The 15000-nt window shown below is 41.5% G+C and overlaps 1 protein-coding gene across 1 annotated transcript in view; it reads left to right on the forward strand.

The window, feature by feature from the left end:
* The window catches only part of plekhg2 (pleckstrin homology domain containing, family G (with RhoGef domain) member 2), a 49096-nt gene that overhangs the window by 25438 nt on the left and 8658 nt on the right, over window positions 1-15000 (forward strand). The window contains exons 4-5 of the mRNA XM_076082778.1: window positions 666-732; window positions 6149-6195. Coding sequence (XP_075938893.1) covers window positions 666-732; window positions 6149-6195 — 114 coding nt within the window. The remainder of the gene's footprint in view (window positions 1-665; window positions 733-6148; window positions 6196-15000) is intronic.

Consider the following 15000-nt stretch of genomic DNA (forward strand, 5'->3'; position numbering starts at 1 on the left):
GTTTTACTGAAGTTCTTTCTTTGGTAGAATAACGACCTGATTCTGTTGTTTTCTATCTGTGGTTGTCGATGTGCTAAAAACAAGGATCCTGCAGGTCCTACAAGACCCAACATGAGGAGGGAATTTGATAGCAAAGCGTTCATGTTCATGTTAAGTTCTTTGGTGAATGTGACATAAAATAATCTTTACTTAAAGGGACAGTGTGTAGAATGTGTTGACCTCTAGCGGTGCAACCACCTGAATACTCCTCCACTCACTCCACCGTCTCCAAGACTGCAGTAACGTGAGTCGCTCCATAATAACGCTAGTGTAGCATTAGCATTTCTGCTAATAGATCCCCTAAATGCTCTTTAAAGTGTTGGCCCTTTAATGTAGCAGAATTAGACAAAGGCAGCCACATGAAGAGATGTTTATCCCAGTTTATTGTGGAAGAACTTAACCCCATCCAACACCTCTAGGATGAACTGGAACAAGCTGGACCTGATCCCCAATAATCAGTGTTGGAACTCACAGGTTCAACATCTGGTGGAAAGAATGAAGCCAGCAGAGTGGAGGCTGTTAGGAGTCACGTGTTCTTCACATGTAACGTGCAAGTGTCTTCATACTTCATGTCCTCGTAGTTTCCAGCACTAACAAAGTAAACCGGTCTGTCTGTCTCTCCTCAGCGACCTCCTGGAGGATCTAGAGAGGAGTCCTCACGCGGCAGCCATCGCCGAGTGCTTCGTAGAGAGGGTGAGTACAGTACAGCTGTGTGTGTGTGTGTGTGTGTGTGTGTGTGTGTGTGTGTGTGTGTGTGTGTGTGTGCGCACGTGTGCGTGTGCGTGCGTGCATGCATGCGTGCAAGTTGACAGGAAACAGTGAACCCCAATCACCCAGTAAAGCACCAGTAGAACTGGACCCCATTCACGGCAGCACACTCAGAATCACACACAATAATCAACAAACCAGCTACTGCTGATAAAACCAACACCCAGTGAATACATGTTGACTGTGTGTGTGTGTGTGTGTGTGTGTGTGTGTGTGTGTGTGTGTGTGTGTGTGCCAAACGGCCCAACATGTCAGGGGCCCCCCTGGCTTTCCACTACAAAATGTCATTCGAAGAGAGACCTGCCAACCAGAAAGACGCTCAAAATGACTACAAAGAGTCACAAAGCGACACAAAGAGACACAAAGCGACACAAAGAGACACGAGGCGACTACAAAGAGACACAAAGCGACTACAAAGAGACACAACGCGACTACAGAGAGACACGAGGTGACCACAAAGAGACACAAAGCGACTACAAAGAGACACAAAGCGACTACAAAGAGACACAACGCGACTACAGAGAGACACGAGGCGACCACAAAGAGACACAATGCGACTACAGAGAGACACAAAGCGACTACAAAGAGACACAAAGCGACTACAAAGCGACACAAAGACACACAAAGCGACTACAGAGAGACACGAGGCGACCACAAAGATACACAATGCGACTACAGAGAGACACAAAGCGACACAAAGAGACACAAAGTGACCACAAAGAGACACAAAGTGACCACAAAGTGACCACAAAGAGACACAAAGAGACACAAAGAGACACAAAGCAACACAAAGAGACACAAAGCGACACAAAGCGACCACAAAGTGACACAAAGAGACACAAAGAGACACAAAGTGACACAAAGTGACCACAAAGAGACACAAAGAGACAAAAAACGACACAAAGAGACACAATGCGACTACAGAGAGTCACAAAGCGACACAAAGAGACACAAAGCGACCACAAAGAGACACAAAGCGACCACAAAGTGACAGAAAGAGACACAAAGAGACACAAAGAGACACAAAGCAACACAAAGAGACACAAAGCGACACAAAGCGACCACAAAGTGACACAAAGAGACACAAAGAGACACAAAGTGACACAAAGTGACCACAAAGAGACACAAAGAGACACAAAACGACACAAAGAGACACAAAGTGACCACAAAGAGACACAAAGCGACACAAAGTGACCACAAAGAGACAAAAAGCGACACAAAGCGACACAAAGAGACACAAAGCGACACAAAGTGACCACAAAGAGACACAAAGTGGCCACAAAGCGACACAAAGTGACCACAAAGAGACACAAAGTGACCACAAAGCGACACAAAGAGACCACAAAGCGACACAAAGAGACACAAAGCGACACAAAGAGACACAAAGAGACACAAAGCGACACAAAGAGACACAAAGCGACACAAAGCGACACAAAGTGACCACAAAGAGACACAAAGTGGCCACAAAGCGACACAAAGTGACCACAAAGAGACACAAAGTGACCACAAAGCGACACAAAGAGACACAAAGCGACACAAAGCGACACAAAGTGGCCACAAAGAGACACAAAGTGGCCACAAAGCGACACAAAGTGACCACAAAGAGACACAAAGTGACCACAAAGCGACACAAAGAGACACAAAGCGACACAAAGCGACACAAAGTGGCCACAAAGCGACACAAAGAGACACAAAACGACACAAAGAGACACAAAGAGACACGAGGCGACTACAAAGAGACACAAAGCGACTACAAAGAGACACAACGCGACTACAGAGAGACACAAAGCGACTACAAAGAGACACAACGCGACTACAGAGAGACACGAGGCGACCACAAAGAGACACAATGCGACTACAGAGAGACACAAAGCGACTACAAAGAGACACAAAGCGACTACAAAGCGACACAAAGACACACAAAGCGACTACAGAGAGACACGAGGCGACCACAAAGATACACAATGCGACTACAGAGAGACACAAAGCGACACAAAGAGACACAAAGCGACCACAAAGAGACACAAAGAGACACAAAGTGACCACAAAGAGACACAAAGTGACCACAAAGTGACCACAAAGAGACACAAAGAGACACAAAGAGACACAAAGCAACACAAAGAGACACAAAGCGACACAAAGCGACCACAAAGTGACACAAAGAGACACAAAGAGACACAAAGTGACACAAAGTGACCACAAAGAGACACAAAGAGACAAAAAACGACACAAAGAGACACAATGCGACTACAGAGAGTCACAAAGCGACACAAAGAGACACAAAGCGACCACAAAGAGACACAAAGAGACACAAAGCGACCACAAAGTGACAGAAAGAGACACAAAGAGACACAAAGAGACACAAAGCAACACAAAGAGACACAAAGCGACACAAAGCGACCACAAAGTGACACAAAGAGACACAAAGAGACACAAAGTGACACAAAGTGACCACAAAGAGACACAAAGAGACACAAAACGACACAAAGAGACACAAAGTGACCACAAAGAGACACAAAGCGACACAAAGTGACCACAAAGAGACACAAAGCGACACAAAGCGACACAAAGAGACACAAAGCGACACAAAGTGACCACAAAGAGACACAAAGTGGCCACAAAGCAACACAAAGTGACCACAAAGAGACACAAAGTGACCACAAAGCGACACAAAGAGACCACAAAGCGACACAAAGAGACACAAAGCGACACAAAGAGACACAAAGAGACACAAAGCGACACAAAGAGACACAAAGCGACACAAAGCGACACAAAGTGACCACAAAGAGACACAAAGTGGCCACAAAGCGACACAAAGTGACCACAAAGAGACACAAAGTGACCACAAAGCGACACAAAGAGACACAAAGCGACACAAAGCGACACAAAGTGGCCACAAAGAGACACAAAGTGGCCACAAAGCGACACAAAGTGACCACAAAGAGACACAAAGTGACCACAAAGCGACACAAAGAGACACAAAGCGACACAAAGCGACACAAAGTGGCCACAAAGCGACACAAAGAGACACAAAACGACACAAAGAGACACAAAGTGACCACAAAGAGACACAAAGCGACACAAAGTGACCACAAAGAGACACAAAGTGACCACAAAGCGACACAAAGAGACACAAAGCGACACAAAGTGGCCACAAAGAGACACAAAGTGGCCACAAAGCGACACAAAGTGACCACAAAGAGACACAAAGTGACCACAAAGCGACACAAAGAGACACAAAGCGACACAAAGCGACACAAAGTGGCCACAAAGCGACACAAAGAGACACAAAACGACACAAAGAGACACAAAGCGACACAAAGAGACACGAGGCGACTACAAAGAGACACAAAGCGACTACAAAGAGACACAACGCGACTACAGAGAGACACGAGGTGACCACAAAGAGACACAAAGCGACTACAAAGAGACACAAAGCGACTACAAAGAGACACAACGCGACTACAGAGAGACACGAGGCGACCACAAAGAGACACAATGCGACTACAGAGAGACACAAAGCGACTACAAAGAGACACAAAGCGACTACAAAGCGACACAAAGACACACAAAGCGACTACAGAGAGACACGAGGCGACCACAAAGATACACAATGCGACTACAGAGAGACACAAAGCGACACAAAGCGACACAAAGTGGCCACAAAGCGACACAAAGAGACACAAAATGACACAAAGAGACACAAAGTGACCACAAAGAGACACAAAGCGACACAAAGCGACACAAAGAGACACAAAGCGACACAAAGTGACCACAAAGAGACACAAAGTGGCCACAAAGCGACACAAAGTGACCACAAAGAGACACAAAGTGACCACAAAGCGACACAAAGAGACCACAAAGCGACACAAAGAGACACAAAGCGACACAAAGAGACACAAAGAGACACAAAGCGACACAAAGAGACACAAAGCGACACAAAGCGACACAAAGTGACCACAAAGAGACACAAAGTGGCCACAAAGCGACACAAAGTGACCACAAAGAGACACAAAGTGACCACAAAGCGACACAAAGAGACACAAAGCGACACAAAGCGACACAAAGTGGCCACAAAGAGACACAAAGTGGCCACAAAGCGACACAAAGTGACCACAAAGAGACACAAAGTGACCACAAAGCGACACAAAGAGACACAAAGCGACACAAAGCGACACAAAGTGGCCACAAAGCGACACAAAGCGACACAAAGAGACACAAAGAGACACAAAGTGACCCAAAGAGACACAAAGAGACACTAAGCGACACAAAGAGACACAAAGTGACACAAAGAGACACAAAGACACACAAAGAGACACAAAGCAACACAAAGCGACCACAAAGCTATAACAAAAACACAAAACCACTAGAAAAAGACAAAATTACCCACAAAAAAGAACTGTTGCAAAACGACAACAAAAAGAGGATAAACAATTTAAGTCTATGCGTCTCCCTGTGATGTAGGACAGTTGTTGGGGCCTTTCTCTCGTCTTTGTCCAGGGGTCCGTTGTCCCATAATCCACAAGTGGTCCTGATCCAATGCCCGCTCTCCAGAGGATAACCCATCAGAGTTTCCTCTAGTGCCCCCCTCAGGACAAACCTTACAACTGTTTATGCTTTCAGGCTGTCGGTTAGGATTCAGGAGGAGTCCTATTTCTCTCTGCTGTCCTATATTGTGCTAGAATAACCTGCTCTCTGTATACTTTAATGTACTTTAATGTTCTCTTACTAAATACAGATGTTCCATCATCACATGAGGGTCTATATCCCTTTAGATGGACTTCTGCTGGCTCTCAAAGTGTCACTAATGACTCTAAAGTGAACTTCGTGTCGGTTTCAGAGGATTGGAGTAGCTAGATTAAACTGTTAGAGTTATTTTAAGACCTTGTTCTGACACAGAGACGTCTTTCTGTCTGACCTCCTGACTCGCTGACAGCTATATCTCAATATATAGACGCATCATCAATATATAAATCTAATTAATGGAGCAAATACAAACAACTACGATGTGTCACATAAAAGGGGAGGATTGTGATTCAAACGTGGGAAAAGATGGAGATCAACTTTGTTTCTGGTATTTAGTGAAGAAGAAGAAGAAGAAGAAGAAGTTTATTCACACAGGAAAACGAGTTTCAGACGAGCAGTTTTTAAAATAATCAACAGAGTGTTGGCTTCAGGCTGTTATTATTCATGTCTAAACATATTATAATATTACATATTCAATAATAGCATTTGTTCCTTTATCAATGATTTTAATGAGTTTGTTGGTTTAAAATGATATTTCCCATGAAGTGCAGGATGAGATGATGAAAGAAGATTTAACGTTTTGTTCTCTCTTTAGAGCGAAGCCTTCGACATCTACACACTCTACTGCATGAACTACCCCAGGTGAGTCCATCACTCACACACACACACACACATCATGCTCTGCAGCGTCACACATTAGTGATTCATTACTAGTGTGATTCTAATCACAATCATGTGACCGCGAGCTCACCGGGTCTTATCCAACAGGAGAGTTTAGTTGCACCTCATAATAATAATAATAATAATAATAATAACTTTATTTAAAAACAGAGTTTACAAAGTGCTTTGACAGACAAAAGCAGCAAAAGCACAACAATAATACCAACAACAGAAAGCTCAGTGAGACAGTCGATAAAAAGAAACGATGAAATAAATAAAATAAAGTAAATTTAGTAAAATCAACAAATAAAAATAAAACAGAAAAGCGATGACATCACATTAAAGCCAGTCTGTAACAAACGTGTTTTAAGAAGTGATTTAAAAGAACACATACCTCTTTAAGTTTACATGAAGTGTTTTTGCTTTTGCAAGACATATTTAGTGTTTTGCGTTTATGTTTTTAGCATGCAGAGATTCAACATAGAGGGCTCTTGTTTCAGAAGCGCTCGCTGGGTTCAGCTTCATGTGGATCCTTCAGTGAGTTCTGGTCATTTTACAGAATCACAGATCTTATTGCCAGCGATGGCTGAAGGGTTTCAGAGACAGACCAACTCCTCAGAAGTCAACGCCAACAAACATCGCTGAGAAAATAAAACAGGCGTTTTGCACGCAGTGTTTTCCTGCAGAGAAAGAAGTGCTGACAAGACAACAGTGTGTCAGAGACCACAGACTTTAAGAAGTGTCTGCCATCATCACAGCTCTCTCAAATACTCAAAGTGATTACTGGGCTGTGTCTCTGTCCAGATGTCCACCAGTTGTCTTCATTCTGTGTGTTTTCTTCTCTGTAGACTCTAGAATCACTGCCCAGCTCCACATCTGTATGCATGTTAATACACTTAAATCAATGCATGGATCCACAGCAAACGCCTCCATACAGACATGCCTCTGCGTGTGTGTGTGTGTGTGTGTGTGTGTGTGTGTGTGTGTGTGTGTGTGTGTGTGTGTGTGTGTGTGTGTGTGCGTGTGTGTGTGTGTGCGTGTGTGTGTGTGTGCCTCCTGTGTGTCGACCCCTCCTTCACCTCCCTCCTCTCTCTGCCTGTCGCCTCCTTAAAGCTCCATTAAACTCCAATATAAATAAGTAGGTCAAATGCTTTCAGACCACCTAACTGAAGAAGAGAAACCTTCTGGATCCTCTCAGGCCTCTGGCCAACATTTCAGGACAGAAAGTCATCATTTCTTTTGTTTTCTGATTCATGAATCGATGAAAATCGTACAAACTCTGCACTGATTATCACAACCTAAGTCATTATTCAGCACCAAATAGGAACAGATGTGTGTTATTCGAAAGGGAATACACAAAGAGACAGTGATGTGATCAGCAGAAGAGAACTTGTGATCCGCTGGGTCACATTTGGGGAATCTGCTGGATTGCAGGTTTGTGAACTCGAGAGTCGCCCCGCTGGGAGCTCCAGATGAAACTCTTTGTTTGGTTAGTTATTCTGCGTGAAAAGAGAAACGCAGCTTCTCCGCCATCTGAAATCCAAGAAAACAGCAGAATTAGAAGATTTTTTTCTCACTTTGTGTATCAGATGTAATGTGTCATGAAATGTGCTGCTATCAAAATGACATCAATAGACGTGGAGGTCGATCCAGAGGGAGGATCAGGACAGATGTTGAGCTAATTTATGCTGCTAAACTCCACTCGGACACACGAGCGCTGTTTATAATGTTGTAAATCGATGAGCTGTGAAGCCGTGGAGGCTTTGGAGGACGGAAATATTCCAGTAATGCTCAGACTCGACACGCGTGGAAGTGACGCTAAGATCGCACATTAGTGAATTTAGATCAGATCCTTTATCGGGGACGTTGAAGATAAGACTTGATTTATTAAGAGAGAAACCTAAAAAGGAAGAAAAGGAAAACTAAAACAAAATAAATTTCAATAAATTGAAAATGTTCAGTCATCTTGGGTCTCGTTAGTTCAGCCATGCTTTATTCTCCTGATTCTCATTCATACGCTTCTTTCCCTCCGACTGTGTTGCAAAAACAAGCAACAAACAGCTTAACAAGCTTCCCAATTTATGTTTTTTCTGGATTCCTGAAAGTCTTGTCACGTTGTTGGTTTACGTTGTTGGTTTACGTTGTTGGTTTACGTTGTTGGTTTACGTTGTTGGTTTACGTTGTTGGTTTACGTTGTTGGGTTACGTTGTTGGGTTACGTTGTTAAGTTACGTTGTTAGTTTACGTTGTTGGGTTAAGTTGTTGGGTTACATTGTTGGTTTACGTTGTTAGGTTACGTTGGTAGGTTACGTTGTTGGTTTACGTTGTTGGTTTACGTTGTTAGGTTACGTTGTTGGTTTACGTTGTTAGGTTACGTTGTTGGTTTACGTTGTTTGTTTACGTTGTTGGTTTACATTGTTGGGTTACGTTGTCGGGTTACGTTGTCGGTTTACGTTGTTGGTTTACGTTGTTAGGTTAGGTTGTTGGTTTACGTTGTTGGGTTACGTTGTTAGGTTACGTTGTTAAGTTACGTTGTTAGTTTACGTTGTTGGGTTAAGTTGTTGGGTTACGTTGTTGGTTTACGTTGTTAGGTTACGTTGGTAGGTTACGTTGTTGGTTTACGTTGTTAGGTTACGTTGTTGGTTTACGTTGCTTGGTTACGTTGTTAGGTTACGTTTGTTGGTTTATGTTGTTAGGTTACATTGTTGGTTTACGTTGTTAGGTTACGTTGTTGGTTACGTTGTTGGTTTATGTTGTTAGGCTACGTTGTTAGTTTACGTTGTTAGGTTACGTTGTTGGGTTACGTTGTTGGGTTACATTGTTGGGTTAGTTTGTTGGTTTACGTTTGTTGGTTTACGTTTGTTGGTTTATGTTGTTGGTTTACGTTGTTGGTTTACGTTGTTGGGTTACGTTGTTGGGTTACGTTGTTGGGTTACGTTGTTGGGTTACGTTGTTGGTTTACGTTGTTGGTTTACGTTGTTGGTTTACGTTGTTGGGTTACGTTGTTAGGTTACGTTGTTAAGTTACGTTGTTGGTTTACGTTGTTAGGTTACGTTGGTAGGTTACGTTGTTGGTTTACATTGTTGGTTTACGTTGTTAGGTTACGTTGTTGGTTTACGTTGTTAGGTTACGTTGTTGGTTTACATTGTTTGTTTACGTTGTTAAGTTACGTTGTTAGGTTACATTGTTGGTTTACATTGTTGGGTTACGTTGTTGGTTTACGTTGTTGGTTTACGTTGTTAAGTTACGTTGTTAGGTTACATTGTTGGTTTACGTTGCTTGGTTACGTTGTTGGTTTACGTTGCTTGGTTACGTTGTTAGATTACGTTGTTGGTTTACGTTGTTGGGTTATGTTGTTGGTTTACGTTGTTGGTTTATGTTGTTGGTTTACGTTGTTGGTTTACGTTGTTGGGTTACGTTGTTGGTTTACGTTGTTAGGTTACATTGTTGGTTTACGTTGTTGGTTGACATTGTTGGTTTACGTTGTTAGGTTACGTTGTTGGTTTACGTTGTTGGTTTACATTGTTGGGTTACGCTGTTGGGTTACGTTGTTGGTTGACGTTGTTAGGTTACGTTGTTAGGTTACGTTGTTGGTTTACGTTGTTGGTTGACGTTGTTGGTTTACGTTGTTAGGTTACGTTGTTGGTTTACGTTGTTGGTTTACGTTGTTAAGTTACATTGTTAGGTTACGTTGTTAGGCTATGTTGTTGGTTTACGTTGTTAGGTTACGTTGTTGGTTACGTTGTTGGTTTACGTTGTTAGGTTACGTTGTTAGGTTACATTGTTGGTTTACGTTGTTAGGTTACGTTGTTGGTTTACGTTGCTTGGTTACGTTGTTAGGTTACGTTGTTGGTTTACGTTGTTGGGTTACGTTGTTGGGTTACGTTGTTGGTTTACGTTGTTTGTTTACGTTGTTGGTTTACATTGTTGGGTTACGTTGTCGGGTTACGTTGTCGGTTTACGTTGTTGGTTTACGTTGTTAGGTTAGGTTGTTGGTTTACGTTGTTGGGTTACGTTGTTAGGTTACATTGTTAAGTTACGTTGTTAGTTTACGTTGTTGGGTTAAGTTGTTGGGTTACGTTGTTGGTTTACGTTGTTAGGTTACGTTGGTAGGTTACGTTGTTGGTTTACGTTGTTAGGTTACGTTGTTGGTTTACGTTGCTTGGTTACGTTGTTAGGTTACGTTTGTTGGTTTATGTTGTTAGGTTACATTGTTGGTTTACGTTGTTAGGTTACGTTGTTGGTTATGTTGTTGGTTTATGTTGTTAGGCTACGTTGTTAGTTTACGTTGTTAGGTTACGTTGTTGGGTTACGTTGTTGGGTTACATTGTTGGGTTAGTTTGTTGGTTTACGTTTGTTGGTTTACGTTTGTTGGTTTATGTTGTTGGTTTACGTTGTTGGTTTACGTTGTTGGGTTACGTTGTTGGGTTACGTTGTTGGTTTACGTTGTTGGTTTACGTTGTTGGTTTACGTTGTTGGTTTACGTTGTTGGGTTACGTTGTTAGGTTACGTTGTTAAGTTACGTTGTTGGTTTACGTTGTTAGGTTACGTTGGTAGGTTACGTTGTTGGTTTACGTTGTTGGTTGACGTTGTTAGGTTACGTTGTTGGTTTACGTTGTTAGGTTATGTTGTTGGTTTACATTGTTTGTTTACGTTGTTAAGTTACGTTGTTAGGTTACATTGTTGGTTTACATTGTTGGGTTACGTTGTTGGTTTACGTTGTTAAGTTACGTTGTTAGGTTACATTGTTGGTTTACGTTGCTTGGTTACGTTGTTGGTTTACGTTGCTTGGTTACGTTGTTAGGTTACGTTGTTGGTTTACGTTGTTGGGTTACGTTGTTGGTTTACGTTGTTGGTTTACGTTGTTGGTTTACGTTGTTGGTTTACGTTGTTGGGTTACGTTGTTGGTTTACGTTGTTAGGTTACATTGTTGGTTTACGTTGTTGGTTTACGTTGTTGGGTTACGTTGTTGGTTTACGTTGTTAGGTTACGTTGTTGGTTACGTTGTTGGTTTATGTTGTTAGGCTACGTTGTTAGTTTACGTTGTTAGGTTACGTTGTTGGGTTACGTTGTTGGGTTACATTGTTGGGTTAGTTTGTTGGTTTACGTTTGTTGGTTTACGTTTGTTGGTTTATGTTGTTGGTTTACGTTGTTGGGTTACGTTGTTGGTTTACGTTGTTGGTTTACGTTGTTGGTTTACATTGTTGGTTTACGTTGTTGGTTTACGTTGTTGGGTTACGTTGTTAGGTTACGTTGTTAAGTTACGTTGTTGGTTGACGTTGTTGGTTTACGTTGTTAGGTTACGTTGTTGGTTTACGTTGTTGGTTTACGTTGTTAAGTTACATTGTTAGGTTACGTTGTTAGGCTATGTTGTTGGTTTACGTTGTTAGGTTACGTTGTTGGTTACGTTGTTGGTTTACGTTGTTAGGTTACGTTGTTAGGTTACATTGTTGGTTTACGTTGTTAGGTTACGTTGTTGGTTTACGTTGCTTGGTTACGTTGTTAGGTTACGTTGTTGGTTTACGTTGTTGGGTTACGTTGTTGGGTTACATTGTTGGTTTACATTGTTGGTTTACGTTGTTGGTTTACTTTGTTGGTTTACGTTGTTGGGTTACGTTTTTAGGTTACGTTGTTAAGTTACGTTGTTGGTTTACGTTGTTAGGTTACGTTGGTAGGTTACGTTGTTGGTTTACGTTGTTGGTTTACGTTGTTAGGTTACGTTGTTGGTTTACGTTGTTAGGTTACGTTGTTGGTTTATGTTGTTTGTTTACATTGTTGGTTTACATTGTTAGGTTACGTTGTTAGGTTACGTTGTTGGTTTACGTTGTTGGTTTACGTTGTTAGGTTAGGTTGTTGGTTTACGTTGTTGGTTTACATCGTTAAGTTACGGCGTTAGGTTACATTGTTAGGTTACGTTGTTGGTTTACATTGTTGGGTTAAGTTGTTGGTTTACGTTGTTGGTTTACGTTGTTAAGTTACATTGTTAGGTTACGTTGTTAGGTTACGTTGTTGGTTTACGTTGTTAGGTTACGTTGTTGGTTACGTTGTTGGTTTACGTTGTTAGGTTACGTTGTTAGGTTACATTGTTGGTTTACGTTGTTAGGTTACGTTGTTGGTTTACGTTGCTTTGTTACGTTGTTAGGTTACGTTTGTTGGTTTATGTTGTTAGGTTACATTGTTGGTTTACGTTGTTAGGTTACGTTGTTGGTTACGTTGTTGGTTTATGTTGTTAGGCTACGTTGTTAGTTTACGTTGTTAGGTTACGTTGTTGGGTTACGTTGTTGGGTTACATTGTTGGGTTAGTTTGTTGGTTTACGTTGTTGGTTGACATTGTTGGTTTACGTTGTTAGGTTACGTTGTTGGTTTACGTTGTTGGTTTACATTGTTAAGTTACGTTGTTGGGTTACGTTGTTGGGTTACATTGTTAGGTTTACGTTTAAGAAACGTCTTCATTTCATCTACCCTGTCGTTTGCAGAAATGTACAATGCCAACATTTTTTCTGTCAACTGGGATGAAATTAAGCCTAAATATATTTTTTTAACAGGACTGCCGTCGTCCACTTCCTGTCTCTGGTTGTACTGCTGGTCCGGCTTAAAGGCAGTCCACCTTCATGCACTTGATCTAGGTTCAAATCTGATAGCTTAAATTATTTCAAGGTTTGAGACTCACTGTAACACAAAGAGGTGTAAATGTTACAAATGCATAAAGATCATAAAGAGACATTTATCGGATCAATGATCTAATTCTGTTTCCTGTTTATAGTGAAAATCCACATAGAAATAAGACAATTGTAGCGAAGTAATCTGCCTCGTTCTGTCTGATAACACGTTTGTTTGTACTGGAAACAGATTGATAGATATATGTTTAATGATGGACACAAATGACATGATAAGATGGAGATATATTGTAGTTTGAATGTTCCTGTGATACGTAGCAACAGAACTTGGAGAAAGGAGATGAGCAACAAAGATGATGGAACATTAGATTATCTCTGAATCATCTCCAGCTCCTTCAGACATTCAAACAGGTCTGGTGTTGCGTTCACTGACCATGGAGCGTGTGGTGATTTGCAACTTTACAGGTTTTGTTTTAAAGTTACAGAGAGAATATTTCAGTGAGATCATCATGTAGCTTCAGTTAAGTGTTGAAGAAGCAGATATGTAGCAGTGATGCTAACATAACCTGGAAAAGTCATTAGAGAGTCGAGGAGTTGTGGTGTTACGTTTCCTCTGATTGGTGGAGATGAATCCAGCTGTAATTATCTACAGTCTGTGAGAATATGGAGGCTTCAATATGCCTCCAGAGAATAAATACAACATGAGGTGAATAGATGATGAATGAACACGATAACCTCAGAGTAGCAACCACAGAGGTGAGTTTGGTGTGCAGGAAGTCTCTGCGAGTGATTTGATGGGAATCTTTCCAAAGCACGGTTTCTAGGAATGTCTCGGCTGTATTTCTTCATATCTGCCATATGGTTTGAATTCTTCATGCGGACGTCTGCTGAGGCTGAAGTTCAGTTTACAGATTATAGCTCTGTGCTGTCTGAGACCTCTGTGGAGGACTTGGTCCTGGTTCTGAGGTTCGTACGCTCGCTCCCCTTCACGGCTTAAAAACTTCTGTACTTCAGTTCAGCAGAACGTCCTGCTAACGTCCTCTTGAGGCTTCAGAGAACAGAACAAACAACATGCTGGTGATCTATCTCTTCTTGGAGCCTTTGAATGGAGCTACACATTCCATTTCATCCTCTGGGGAGCAGGGGATGCGATGAGAACAGTTATCCACTTTAGATTCTTTGAATGTTGTATCTAGAGGGTTGATATTTCGGCCAGATGTTAAGCTGGAAATCCAGAGTAGGGTAGTATTGCGATATTGTACAATATTGTATCGATACACAATAAAAATACAATCTTTTGTTTCCTAATCTGTTTGAATGATATGTTTTTATGCAAATCACCACAATAGTTTACTTAGACAAAGTAAAAGGAAATAGTTGATGATAATAGATATTTTAGTTCACTAGCTATCGGCCTGTTAGGAATATTCTGCTTCACTGGTGTCACTAATTGTGTTATCAAAATTTCATATGCGTTCAAATTTGGTGCGTTCAAGGGTAAAGTCTGCAGGTTTGAACTTTGTAGACAGTTCATGTATCAAGTGTTTATGACAGTGTTGGTGAGTCTGTCTGCCCGTTGAGCTGCAATAAAAAACAACTAAAGTGAGATGAACCGAGTGAAAACGTTATCTTATCAGATAAAACAGATGTTGACAAAATGCATAATTTGCTGTTAAAATATAAGGTAATAAATCGCAATGTTTGATCTCGCAATAATATTACATCGTGTCTCTGGATAATATCTTACTGTTGTGTTTCTCTACTACAGAGCATCCAAAAGCATCCATCTATCTATGAGAAAATGACTCTACTTCTCTCTAGTGTCCACCAGGGGGCGACTCCTCTGGTTGTATAGAAGTCTATGAGAAAATGACTCTACTTCTCTCTTGATTTATTACCTCAGTAAACATTGTAAACATGAGTTTATGGTCTCAATCTCTAGTTTCAAGTCTTCTTCAATACAGCATGATGTTCATTTAGTACATTATGGTCCATTTAGAGTCAAACAGACCATAAAGCAGGGGATGCTTTAGGGGCGGGGCTACACGGTGATTGACAGTTCTCTACCAGAGACGTATACGGTGTCTCTACGTCACTCCTCCTCAGTCCAGATATGGTCACTTCCTGTTCACTGGTTGCTAAAAAACAAGATGGCGACGGACAAAATGCTG

The sequence above is a fragment of the Anarhichas minor genome, unplaced genomic scaffold (assembly GCF_050575085.1).
Source record: "Anarhichas minor isolate MPS153535 unplaced genomic scaffold, ASM5057508v1 ptg000102l, whole genome shotgun sequence".
Classification (NCBI taxonomy): Eukaryota; Metazoa; Chordata; class Actinopteri; order Perciformes; family Anarhichadidae; genus Anarhichas; species Anarhichas minor.